At 35.8% G+C, this 14349-nt stretch overlaps 1 protein-coding gene across 4 annotated transcripts in view; it reads right to left on the bottom strand.

The window, feature by feature from the left end:
• The window catches only part of CCDC7 (coiled-coil domain containing 7), a 326255-nt gene that overhangs the window by 254249 nt on the left and 57657 nt on the right, over positions 1-14349 (bottom strand). For all 4 annotated transcript variants that reach the window (XM_089906460.1, XM_089906462.1, XM_089906463.1 and 1 more), the window contains exons 10-11: positions 10003-10033; positions 8736-8825 (exon numbers count right to left, since the gene is read on the bottom strand). In XM_089906460.1, the coding sequence (XP_089762586.1) occupies positions 8736-8825; positions 10003-10033 (121 nt within the window). The remainder of the gene's footprint in view (positions 1-8735; positions 8826-10002; positions 10034-14349) is intronic.

Genomic DNA, 14349 nt, shown 5'->3' with positions numbered 1-14349 from the left:
AATGATACCAGATAGAAATAAGAAAATACACAAAGAAGAACAAATGATAATTATGTGGGTAAATATAAAGACTGTTTTCTTGTTATTTAAATCTCTATAAAAGGTAATATTTTACAGCAAAATTAATAACAATGTGTTGTGCAGTAAAATGTATAAAAACAATTGCACAAAGGCCAGAAAGGGACAAATGAAAGTATGTTTCAAGATTCTTATACATGAAGTGATTCAATGTCATTTGAATAGAAACTACAGTAAGTTAAAAACAAGACTGTAAACCCTAAAGCAGCCAATAAAGCAACCCACTGAGCAGCAAATTAAAAAGTAATACAGATTTTGCTACCTGAAAGTAGGGTGCTGTTGCAACACATAACTAAAACTATAGAAATGGCTTTGAAATAAGGCAATAGTGGCAGAGGCTGGAAGAATTTTAGGAAGCATAAAAACAAATATTCATGAAAAAATATTATGGGAAGAGGAAACATCCTTTAACCTGATACATGGTTTTGAAAGAGAAAGAGAGACAGAAAGGCAGGCTGACTAATCACAAGAAACAAGAAAACATTCCCCTTAATATCAGGAACAAAACAAAACAAAATGCCTGCTTTCATACTGTCTATTCAGTATTATTCTAGAGGTCTTTCCCAGTGTAGCAAGGCAAGAAGAAGAAAGTATTACAAGTTGGAAAGCAAGAAAATTTAGGCAATCATTTACAGATACTTCAATTATGAAAGGAGGAAATAAAAATCTAACCATTATGATAATGTAGCTAGGTTTGTAGATGGAAAATTCAATATACAGAAATTTGTTACATTTCTCTAGCAATAGCTTTAAAATATTTTATAAGATACAAATAACATAGCATAAAAATACAAAGTACCTAAGATTAACCTAACAAAAATGAATAAGAGCTTTATGAAGAAAATCATGAACACTGATTGTAAGCATTACAAAACTTTCCAAAATTGCGACATTTAATGTTTGTAAACAAAAAGATGTATCTTGATATCCTATATGTAAATCTCTCAAATTTGATGTACAGCTTGAGTGCAATAGTAGAATTTGACAAATTAACTCTAAAATTTACAAGAAAGTGCAAAGACCAAAAACAAATAAATTCTCATATATTACAAGGTGGGTTAACTTGCCCACAAAATACCAGGACTTACTATAAATATATAATCATTAAAGATCTCAGTCATTGGTGTAGGAATACACAACGCCAATAGAACAGAATAGAAAGAACAGAAACAAATCTTTTTATGCAGTAATATTTTCTAGCAATAGCATACCAAAATATATATATCTAGGAGCTCCTATTTAGGAAGCTATAGTAGAAAGCCAGGTGATGGCAGAAGTGGAATAAATAAGGAGTCAGGCTAATGTAACTGTGGTTGGCACTCTGCAGAGCCAAGGGGAGCTGCAGGTACAGTCTCAGCTCTCCTGTTATTTTCCCAGCCTTTGCCCTGTGTAATGATGAAGATGCCATAAAAAAATTGGCAGGAGTCCCTCCCATCAGGAAGCTTGCACAAGCCTCTTAGATAGCCTCATCCACCAGTGGGCAGACAGCAGAAGCAAGAAGAACTACAATCCTGCAGCCTGTGGAACAAAAACCACATCCACAGAAAGACAGACAAAATGAAAACGCAGAGGACTATGTACCAGATGAAGGAATAAGACAAAACCCGAGAAAAACAACTAAATGAAGTGGAGATAGGCAACCTTTCAGAAAACAGAATTCAGGATAATCATAGTGAAGACGATCCAAGACCTCAGAAAAAGAATGGAGGCAAAGATCGAGAAGATGCAAGAAATGTTTAACAAAGGCCTAGAAGAAATAAAGAACAAACACACAGAAGAATTAAAGAACAAACAGAGATGAACAATACAATAACTGAAATGAAAAACACACTAGAAGGCATCAATAGCAAAATAACTTAGGCAGAAGAATGGATAAGTGACCTGGAAGACAGAATGGTGGAATTCACTGCCATGAAATAGACAAAAGAAAAAAGAATGAGAAGAAATGAAGACAGCCTAAGAGATCTCTCTGACAACATTAAACACACCAACATTCACATTATAGGGGTCCCAGAAGGAGAAGAGAGAGAGAAAGGACCTGAGAAAATACCTGAAGAGATTATATTTGAAAACTTCCCTAACATGGGAAATGAAATAGCCACCCAAGCCCAGGAAGCGCAGAAAGTCCCAGGCAGGATAAATCCAAGGAGAAACACACCGAGACACATAGTAATCAAATTGGCAAAAATTAAAGACAAAGAAAAATTATTAAAAGCAACAAGGGAAAAATGACAAATAACATAGAAGGGAACTCGCATATGGTTAACAGCTGATTTCTCAGAATAAACTCTACAAGCCAGTATGGAGTGGCACAATATATTTAAAGTAATGAAATGGAAGAACCAAGATTACTCTACCTGGCAAGGATCTTATTCAGATTCGATGGAGAAATCAAAAGCTTTGCAGACAAGCAAAAGCTAAGAGAATTCAGTACCACCAAACCAGCTCTACAACAAATGCTAAAGGAACTTCTCTAAGTGGGAAACACAGTGAAGAAAAGGACGTACAAAAACAAACCCAAAACAATTAAGAAAATGGTAAGAGGAACATACATATCGATAATTATCTTAAATGTGAATGGATTAAATGCTCCAACCAAAAGACACAGGCTTGCTGAATGGAATACAAAAACAAGATCCATATATATGCTGTCTACAGGAGACACACTTCAGACCTAGGGGCAAAGACAGACTGAAAATGAGGGGATGGAAAAAGATATTCCATGCAAATGGAAATCAAAAGAAAGCTGGAGTAGCAATACTCATATCAGAAAACTAGACTTTAAAATAAACAATGTTACAAGACACAAGGACACTACATAATGATCAAGGGATCAATGCAAGAAGGAGATATAACAATTATAAATATAATATATGCACCCAACATAAGAGCACCTCAATACTTAAGGCAAATGCTAACAGCTATACAAGAGGAAACTGACAGTAACATAGTAATAGTGGGGGAATTTAACACCTCACTTACACCAATGGACAGATCACCCAGACAGAAAATGAATAAGGAAACACAAGCTTTAAATGACACAATAGACCAGACAGATTTAATTGGTATTTATAGGACATTCCATCTGAAAACAGCAGATTACACTTTCTTCTCAAATGCACATGGAACACTCTCCAGGACAGATCACATCTTGGGTCACAAATCAAGCCTTGGTAAATTAAAGAAAATTGAAATCATATCAAGCATCTTTTCTGACCACAACGCTTTGAGATTAGAAATCAATTACAGGGGAAAAAACGTAAAAAACACCAACACATGGAGGCTAAACAATACGTTACTAAATAACCAAGAGATCACTGAAGAAATTAAAGAGGAAGTCAGAAAATTCCTAGAGACAAATGACAACAAAAACACGATGACCTAAAACCTAAGGGATACAGCAAAAGCAGTTCTTAAGAGGGAAGTTTATAGCTATACAATCCTACCTCAAGAGACAAGAAAAATCTCAAATAAACAATCTAACCTTACACCTAAAGCAACTAGAGAAAGAACAAACAAAACGCAACGTCTGTAGAAGGAAAGAAACCATAAAGATCAAGAGCAGAAGTAAATGAAACAGAAACAAGGAAAACAATAGCAAAGATCAATAAACTAAAACCTGGTTCTTTGAGAAGATAAACAAAATTGATAAACCTTTAGCCAGACTCATCAAGAAAAAGAGGGAAAGGACTCAAATCAATAAAATTAGAATGAAAAAGAAGGACACCGCAGAAATATAAAGCATGATAAGACACTACTACGAACAACTCTATGCCAATAAAATGGAAGACCTGGAAGAAATGGACAAATTCTTAGAAGACATAACCTTCCAAGACTGAACCAGGAAGAAACACAAAATATGAACAGACCAATCACAAGTAATGAAATTGAAACTGTGATTAAAAATCTTCCAACAAACAGAAGTCCAGGACCAGATGGCTTCACAGGTGAGTTCTATTTAGAGAAGAGCTAACACCCATCCTTATCAAACTCTTCCAAAAAATTGAAGAGGAAGGAACATTCCCAAACTCATTCTACGAGGCCACCATCACCCTGATATCAAAACTAGACAAAGATACTACAAGAAAAGAAAATTACAGACCAATATTACTGATGAATACAGATGCAAAAATCCTCAACAAAATACTAGCAAACAGAATCCAACAACACATTAAAAGGATAACACACCATGATCAAGTGGGATTTATCCCAGGGATACAAGGATTCCTCAGTATATGCAAATCAATCAGTGCGATACACCATATTAACAAATTGAAGAATAAAATCCATAGGATGTCCACTCTCACCACTATTATTCAACATAGTTTTGGAAGCCCTAGCCATGGCAATCAGAGAAGATAAAGAAATAAAAGGAATCCAAATTGGAAAAGAAGAAGTAAAACTGTCATTGTTTGCAGATGACATGATACTATACATAGATAATCCTAAAGATGCCACCAGAAAGCTACTAGAGCTAATCAATGAATTTGGTAAACCTGCAGGATACAAAATTAATGCACAGAAATCTCTTGCATTCCTATACACTAACAATGAAAGATCAGAAAGAAAAATTAAGGAAACAATCCCATCACCACTGCAACAAAAATACTAAAATACTTAGGAATAAACTTACCTAAGGAGGTAAAAGACCTGTACTCAGAAAACTATAAGACACTGATGAAAGAAATCAAAGATGACATAAACAGATGGAGAGATATACCTTGTTCTTGGATTGGAAGAATCAACTTTGTGAAAATGACTATACTACCCAAAGCAGTCTACAGATTCAATGCAATTCCTATCAAATTACCAGTGGCATCTTTTGGAAAACTAGAACAAAAAATCTTAAAATTTGTATGGAGACACAAAAGACCCCGAATAGCCAAAGCAATCTTGAGGGAAAAAAACGGAGCTAGAGGAATCAGACTCCCTGACTTCAGACTATACTACAAAGCTACAGTAATCAAGACAATATGGCACTGGCACAAAAACAGAAATACAGATCAATGGCACAGGATAGAAAGCCCAGAGATAAACCCATGCACCTATGGTCAACTTATCTGTGACAAAGGAGGCAAGGATATACAATGGAGAAAAGAGAGTCTCTTCAATAAGTGGTGCTGGGAAAACTGGAGAGTTACATGTAAAAGAATGAAACTAGAACCCTCCCTAACACCATACACAAAAATAAACTCAAAATGGATTAAAGACCTAAATATAAGACCAGACACTATAAAACTCTTAGAGGAAAACATAGGAAGAACACTCTTTGACATAAATTACTGCAAGATCTTTTTTGACCCACCCCCTAGAGTAATGGAAATAAAAACAAAAATAAACAAATGGGACCTAATGAAACTTAAAAGCTTTTGCACAGCAAAGGAAACTATAAACAAGATGAGAAGACAACCCTCAAAATGGGAGAAAATATTTGCAAATGAACCAACAAAGGATTAATGTCCAAAATATACAAGCAGCTCATGCAGCTCAATATTAAAAAAACAAACGACCCAATCCAAGAATGGGCCGAAGACCTAAATAGACGTTTCTCCAGAGAAGACATGTCTTCTCCAGAGAAGACATGTCTAAGACAGATGGCCAAGAGGCACAGGAAAAGCTCCTCAACATCACTAATTATTAGAGAAATGCAAATCAAAACTACAATGAGGTATCACCTCACACCAATTAGAGTGGGCATCATGAGAAAATCTACAAACAACAAATGCTAGAGAGGGTGTGGAGAAAAGGGAACCCACTTGCACTGTTGGTGGCAATGCAAATTGATACAGCCACTATGGAGAACAGTATGGAGGTTCCTTAAAAAACTAAAAATAGAACTACCATATGACCCAGCAACCCCACTACTGGGCATATACCCTGAGAAAACCATAATTCAAAAACACACTTACACCCCAGTGTTCATTGCAACACTATTTACAATAGCCAGGTCATGGAAGCAACCTAAATGCCCACTGACAGATGAATGCATAAAGAAGATGTGGTATGTATATACAATGGAATATTACTCAGCCATAAAAAGGAACGAAATTGGGTCATTTGTAGAGACGTGGATGGACCTAGAGACTGTCATACAGAGTGAAGTAAGTCAGAAAGGGAAAAACAAATATCGTATATTAACGCATGTATGTGGAATCTAGACGAATGGTACAGATGAACCTGTTTGCAAGGCAGAAATAGAGACACAGATGTAGAGAACAAACGTATGGACACCAAGGGCGGAAAGCGGGTGGGGTGGGGTGGTGGTGGTGGTGGTGGGATGAACTGGGAGATTGGGATTGACATATATAGACTGATATGCATAAAATAATAACTAATAAGAACCTGCTGTATTTAAAAAAATAAAGTAAAATTCAAAAAAGAAAAAATAAGGAGTCAGCAAAGTATAGGCCAAATCTGCCCTGCTGCCTATTTTGTAAATAATATTTTATTGTAACACAGCCATGGTCATTCAGTTATGTATTTTCTGTGGCTATTTTCATATCACAGAAGCAGACTTGAGTAGTTGCAACATAGACCCTATGCTCTACAAAACCTAAAATACTTGGCCTTTACATTAAACTTTTCTGACACCTGAAATAAGTAAATGGCTAAGATATTAATTAGGGAAACATTACCAAATACAGTGGACACCAGATATTTGTGCCCAGTATCCCTTTTCCATTCTGTTAAGAAACAGCACCAGATTTAGAAGTGTTCTTCAACTCCCTCATCTCAAACTGTCTTGGTGACATCTGACCCCAAGCAAGGCCAGTAAGATACAATCATCTAAAAATTGACATTGTAGAAGGGAAGTAGTAGAGCTTAGTAATTCCAGAACCAGTATCCAAAGGGATGGGAAGAAAACAGTCATAAACTCCCTCTCTAAAATTTCCCTGAAAGGACAGAAGTAGTGGCTATCCATGAATTTCTGTTATTTTAACTCTAAGAGCTGTCCTGGTTCTATCTCTCACCAAACATGTTGTTCAATTTTCCCTCAATTCTTTGAGTTATCCTACTAGCCATCCAATAAATTTCTTGCTTTAAATAGTGTCAGTTTCTCCTGCTTACAAAAAGTAAAATAAAACCCTTAACAGACACACATTAACATTTGGCAGACATGGCTCTTGATTACTAAAGTTGGTTTCCTATGAAAATAAAATTATTAAGAGATAATATCAGTTAGTAAAGAAAGCTTACTCTGGAAGAAAATTGATATAGTTGTTATTAGAAATCCTGACTTTAACATAATTCTGTAGCCATTATTCTCTTCCTACCATCCCCTTCTCTGAAAACAGGCTATCTCTCAGATCTCTTGGTCACCACCTTTGTGTGGATATAATATTGCTACTGTATATGCAGTAATGCTCCTTCCACATTTCTCATTCACACTTCCATACTTCTTTAGATTTTCACATACAAAATCTAAAGAAACAGTACAAGAAAGTAAAACCAGAAACTGCTGCAACATTTTCAAGTCATGTACGAAGCTCCAAAGATTTTGAATGTGGATCTAACAGTGCATGATTAAGTGTTGAATCCTTACACTTGGCCAGACTATTCAATCATTTACTATGACAATTTACTGCTTTATTTTTATTTTTTTTATTTTTATTCCTACTGGGACCTATACCTAGATGAAGCTATTCCTAATTCAACTTATGTGACAGCCCTGGTCTTACATTTGACACTTATGTAGGATCACTGCTTCTCTAACTGATTAAGTAGCAAATCTGGTACTACTTCTGCTTCCTCCTCTACTAAGGAGGAAATACCAAGTTACCAACATTAGTAGATTCAAGAGTATTTTTCTTCATTCTATGTTAATTTTGTGTCAAAACATACATCTTATATTTTTACATAGTTAAAAATTTGCTTCTAATCCACCATTTGACTTCATTGTGTATAGTTTGAAATTTATAAGCTATACAAAAATGGCAGAGGAGGAGGGAAAAAAAAGGAAACAAATTCTATCCTTGGTATTTCTATTCACTCTATGTAGTAAGAGTGAACTGGGACACACACATTACACAGTTGCAAAGAATACAATAAAATGCATTTAAAATATATTTGTAAACCTAATTTATTGATATTTTAATAAAGTTAAATATTTGGCTTAGACATACCTTTCAGAATGTTTCAATTTTATGTCTGCTTTTCATAGCATCCTTTCAGTTTTGATAGCTAATATGGTAATTTAGGACTTCCCTGGTGGCACAGTGGTTAAGAATCTGCCTGCCAATGCAGGGGACACGGATTCCAGCCCTGGTCCGGGAAGATCCCACATGCCGCAGAGCAACTAAGCCCGTGTGCCACAACTACTGAGCCTGCGCTCTAGAGCCTACAAGCCACAACTACTGAGCCTGCGTGCCACAACTATTGAAGCCCACATACCTAGAGCCCGTGCTCTGCAACAAGAGAAGCCACCAGAATGAGAAGCCCGCACACCGCAACTAAGAGTAGCCCCCACTCGCTGGAACTAGAGAAAGCCTGCGTGCAGTAACAAAGACCCAATGCAGCCAAAAATAAATATAAAATAAATAAATTTTTAAAAATATATGGTAATTTAGAATATAGCATTATCTTATTTTTAAAGCACAGCTGCTACCAATTAGTAATATTGGTATGTATGCCATTTTCAGACACTAAAATTAACTAACCTCTGTACTCTTCAACTTTTGTAGTTCATTTTCCAGCATCAGTTTCTCCTCTGACAACACTTGGAGGTCACTTTGAATCTGTGTGTTTTTCTAAAAGAAATATTATAACTTCATTAATAATGAAAAGCAAACATATCAATATAGAGAGGTTATTTGGGCACTTAATTATTAAAGTAAGAAAGTCTTCATTAACTCATAAAAATAATGAACCATTGGTATTAATCTGCATAGTGAAGTTATAATTGGTGTTGAAAGAGGCAAAGGAACTATCAGTGATAGTGGAATTTCAAAAGACTGTGGGAGGGGCTTCCCTGGTGGCGCAGTGGTTGGGAGTCTGCCTGCCGATACGGGGTGGGGGGGGGGGGGGTGGGTTCATGCCCCGGTCCGGGAGGATCCCGCATGCCGCGGAGCGGCTGGGTCCGTGGGCCATGGCTGCTGGGCCTGCGCGTCCGGAGCCTGTGCTCCGCAACGGGAGAGGCCACGGTGGTGAGAGGCCCGCATACCACACACACAAAAAAAGACTGTGGGAATGGAATATTACTCAGCCATAAAAAGAAACGAAATTGAGTTACTTGTAGTGAGGTGGATGGACCTAGAGTCTCATACACAGTGAAGTAAGTCAGAAAGAGAAAAACAAATACCGTATGCTAACACATATATATGGTATCTAAAAAAAAAAGAAAAAAATTCTTCTGAAGAACCTAGGGGCAGGACAGGAATAAAGATGTAAACATAGAGAATGGACTTGAGGACACGGGGAGGGGGAAGGGTAAGCAGGGACAAAGCGAGAGAGTGGCATGGACATATATACACTACCAAATGTAAAACAGATAGCTAGTGGGAAGCAGCCGCATAGCTGAGGGAAATCAGCTCGGTGCTTTGTGACCACCTAGAGGGGTGGGATAGGAAGGGTGGGAGGGAGACGCAAGAGAGAGGGGATATGGGGATCTATGTATACATATAGCTGATTCACTTTGTTATAAAGCAGAAACTAACACACACCATTGTAAAGCAATTATACTCCAATAAAGATGTTAAAAAAAGAAAAAGACTGTGGGATGTTATAGTTCAGTATTTTAGAAGTGAAGTGTTTCTGAGTGACAATAAAATCTAATAAAATCAGAAGAACAGACAAAGCTTTCCAGCTCACATATGCATAAAAATCTCTTGAATAAACTGACTGTCTTGACATATCCTGACAATTTCTAGACTGTATTAACAACATCAAGGACAAAGTGCAATTTCAAACTAAAAGCACTATACTTACAGCCTCTAACAAAACTTGCTCATTCATAGCTCTGAAAAACAAACCAAAAATATCTATAATGTATTATAATTTTAAATTTATATTTTTATGTAATATGCTTATATATTTTCTTTGTAAAAACCTTAATATAAATAAGGTTAGAGTAAACTTTGACTAGCATTCCAAAAATTCACTGCTTTTCCTAGAGATACTGTTAGCTTGCTGCGTCTCTTCCCAGAACTTGTTCCATGGATTTACATAACACTTCACGTACCCTTTCAATTCTATACTTTTTGTTAGTGGGCTGGATGTCTGTTTTGTTTTCTTTTTCACATAAATGATATTGTATATGATGTTCTCAACTTTTTCACTTAACACAATTTCTGAGATCTATTTATATTGGTAAACATAGATTTCTCTCACTCCCTTTAAATACAACTTCTTATTCCATAGCAGGGTTTGGCAAACTTCTTCTGTAAAGAGTCAGATGGTAACTATTTTAGACTTTACAGGCCAGGTGATCTCTGTCACTACTACCCAACTCTGCAAAAGCAGCTACAGATGATGGGTAAATGAATGGGTATGGCTATGTTCTAACAAAACTTTATTTACAAAAATAAGCTGCAGGCTAGATTTGACTCATGGACTGCAGTTTGCTGACAACTGTTCCATAGTATGGATAAACTATATTTTTTTGACTAATGAGTTTTTTTTATTCATTATAATCAGAATTTTTTAAAGCTTTATGAAGATATGATTAACATATAATAAAATTCACTCATTTAAAATATACAATTCAATGGCTTTTAATATATTCACTAAGTTGAGTAACTATTACCACTATCTAATTTTAGCACATTTTAATTACCCCGGAAAGAAATGCTGTAGCCATTAGCACTCACTCTCCAGTTCTCCCAGCACTGCCTAAGCCCTGGCAGCCGTCAGTCTATTTTCTGTCTCCACAGATTTGCCTATTCTGAATATTTCATACAAACAGAATTGCACAGTATGTGGTCTTTTGAGACTGTTTTCTCACACCTAGCATAGTGTTTGTATCATGTATCAGTACTTTGTTCCTTTTTATTGCCAAATAATATTACATTGTATGAATATGCTCATTTTATTTATTCATTCATCAGTTTATGGACATTTGGGTTGTTTCCACTTTTGGGCTATTATGAATAATGCTACTATGAACATACATGTACAAGTTTTTGTGTGGACCTATGTTTTCATTTCTCTTAGGTATAAACATAGGAATAGAATTTCTAGGTCATATGTTAACTAAATATTTAACATTTTGAGCAACTGACAAACTGTGTTCCATAGCAGATGTACCACTTACATGATGTACCAGCAATGTATGAGGGTACCAATTTCTCTACATCCTTGCCAACAATTGTTATTGTCTGTCATTTTTATTATAGCCATCCTAGTGGTTGTGAAGTGGTATATCATTGTAGTTTTGATTCCCTAATGACTAATGGTGTTGAGTATCTTTTCATGTGCTTATTGACCATCTGTATATCTTGTGTGGCAAAACGTCTATTCGGATTATTTGCCCATTGTTAAACATGGTTATTTATCCCTTTTATTTATCCTTTTTATTATCCTTTTTATTTATTACTGAGGTGTAAGAGTTCTTATGTATATTCTGGGTGCAAGTCCCATATCAGATACATGATTTATGAATAGTTTTCACATTCTATGAGTTGTCTTCTCACATTCTTAATGGTATTAAGAAACTGCAGCACAAATTTTTAATTTTTATGTTGAGTTTATCTATTTTTTTTTCTGTTGTTGGTTGTGCTTTTGATATCTTATTTAAGAAACCATTGACTGGGACTTTCCTGGTGGTCCAGTGGTTAAGAGTCCGCGCTTCCAATGCAGGGGTCCTGGGTTCCATCCCTAGTTGGGGAACTAAGATCCCATGTGCAATGCAGTACGGCCAAAAAAATTTTAAAAAGAAAGAAACCATTGACTAACTCTAAGTCAAAAATATTTACTCCTGTGTTTCTTTAAGAGGTTTATAGTTTTAGCTCTTAAATTTAGGTCTTTGGTAATTTTGAGTTAATTTTACTGCATGGCACAAAGAAAGGATCCAACTTAATTCTTTTGCATATGGATATCCAGTTCTCCAAGCACAGTTATTAAAAAAACTATTCTTTCCTCACTGAATTATCCTGGCCTCCATGCTGATAATCAGTTAACTATAAATAAATGTAATGGTTTATTTCTGGACATCATTTCCATTCATTCTATTCCACTGATCTACATAGGTCTATCCTCATGCCAGTATGACATTGTCTTAATTACTACAGGTGTATTTAGTTTTAAAATCACTGAAGTATGAGTCCTCCAACATTGTTCTTCTTAAGATTTCTTTGACTATTCTGGGTTCCTTGTATTTCCACATGAATTTTAAAAGCAACTTGCCAATTCATGCAAAAACAAAGTTGGGATTTTGATAGAGATTGCATTAAATCTGTAGATCAATTTGGGAAATATTGCCGTTTTAAGATTAGTTAAGTCTAACAGTCCATGAAAATGGGATGCCTACCTGTTTGAGTATTCTTTAAAGTACTTTCAGTGTTTTGTAGTTTTCGGTGCACAAGTCTAGCACTTCTTTTGTTAAATTTATTCTCATTCTCTTTGGTGCTTTTGTAAATGGAATTGTTTTATTTCATTTTTGGAATGTTCCTTGCTAGTGTATTACTATCCTGTGCTATGACAAAGTGTCACAATCTGGGTGACTGGTGACTTAAAACAACAAGAATTTATTTGCTCACAGTTCTGGAGACTATAAATCTAAAATTAAGGTGTTGATACAGCCATGCTCCCTCTGAAACCTCTAGGGGAGAATCGTTCTTTGCCTCTTCCAACTTCTAGTACTCCCAGCATAACTCCAATCTCTGCCTCCATGACTGTCTTCCCTCTGTGTGTATTTGCCTTCTACAATATTATTATAAGGATACCAGTCATATTGGATTAAGGGCCCATCCCCCTCCACTATGACCTCATCTTAACTAATTACATCTACAATGACCCTATACCAATTAAGTTCATTCTGAGGTACTAGAAGTTAAAGCTTCAACATGTATTTGGTGGGGGGGGGCACAATTCAACCCATAACAACTAGTGTATTAAAATATAATTGATTTTTATTTATGAATTTTGTATATTGCAACCTTGTTAAATTAATTTACTTCTAATAGTTCTAATAGATCCCTTAGGATTGTCAATAGATAAGGTCATGACATCTGCAAAAAGAGGTAGTTTTCATTTCCTTTTCTTCTCTAAATGCCCTAGATAGAACCTCTACTACAATGGTCGACCCAAGTGGTAAGAATGTCCTATTTTGTCCCTGATCTTAGAGAGAATATATTAAGTTTTCTCACCATTAAGTTTTTTCTTTAATATATTAGAGAGAATATATTATGATGTTAGTTATAGGTATTTGTAGATAGTCTTTATCAGATTAAGAAAGTTCCCTTCTATGCCTAGTTTGTGGAGTATTTTTTATCATAAAAGGCTATTGGATTTTGTCAAATGCTTTTACTTTGTCTAGTAAGCTAATCACGTGATTTTTTCTCCTTTATTCAATCAATATCATGTATTACATTTATTGATATCTGCATTTTATTTTTTTTTTATAAATTTATTTATTTTATTTATTTATTTTTGGCTGCGCTGGGTCTTCGTTGCTGCATGCGGACCTTCTCTAGTTGCAGCGAGTGGAGGCTACTCTTCATTGTGGTGCACAGGCTTCTCACTGCAGTGGCTTCTCTTGTTGCAGAGTGCAGGCATGCGGGCTTCAGTAGTTGTGGCTCATGGGCTCTAGAGCACAGGCTCAGTAGTTGTAGTGCGTGGGCTTAGCTGCTCCCCGGCATGTGGGATCTTCCCGGACCAGGGCTCGAACCCGTGTTCCCTGTGTTGGCAGGCTGATTCTTAACCACTGTGCCACCAGAGAAGCACAATATTTGCATTTTGAACCAACTTTGCATTCCTGGGATAAACCCCACATGCTTGTGGTATATAACCTTTTTTATATGTTGTTGGGTTCGATTTGCTAGCATTTTGTTGAGTATTTTTGTGTTCATATTCATAATATATTGGTCTGTAGTTTTCTTGTGACACTGTGGTCTGACTTTGGTATCAGAGTAATACTAGACTCATAGCATGAGTTGAGAAGTATTAACTCCTCTTCTACTTTTTGAAAGAGTTTGTAAAACAGTGATATTAATTCTTCTTTAAATATCTGATAGAATTCATCAGTGAAGCCATCTGAGAATTTCTTGTTGGGAAATATTTTAATTAGTAATTGAATCTTTTTACTTGTTTCAGTTATACTCAGATTTTCCAGTTCTT

The sequence above is a fragment of the Delphinapterus leucas genome, chromosome 2 (genome assembly GCF_059928025.1).
Source record: "Delphinapterus leucas isolate spDelLeu-1000000601 "Yukka" chromosome 2, BTC_Dleu_Yukka2, whole genome shotgun sequence".
Lineage (NCBI taxonomy): Eukaryota > Metazoa > Chordata > Mammalia > Artiodactyla > Monodontidae > Delphinapterus > Delphinapterus leucas.
The sequence above is the reverse complement of the archived record's forward strand: the minus strand, read 5'-3'. Positions and strand labels throughout refer to the sequence as shown.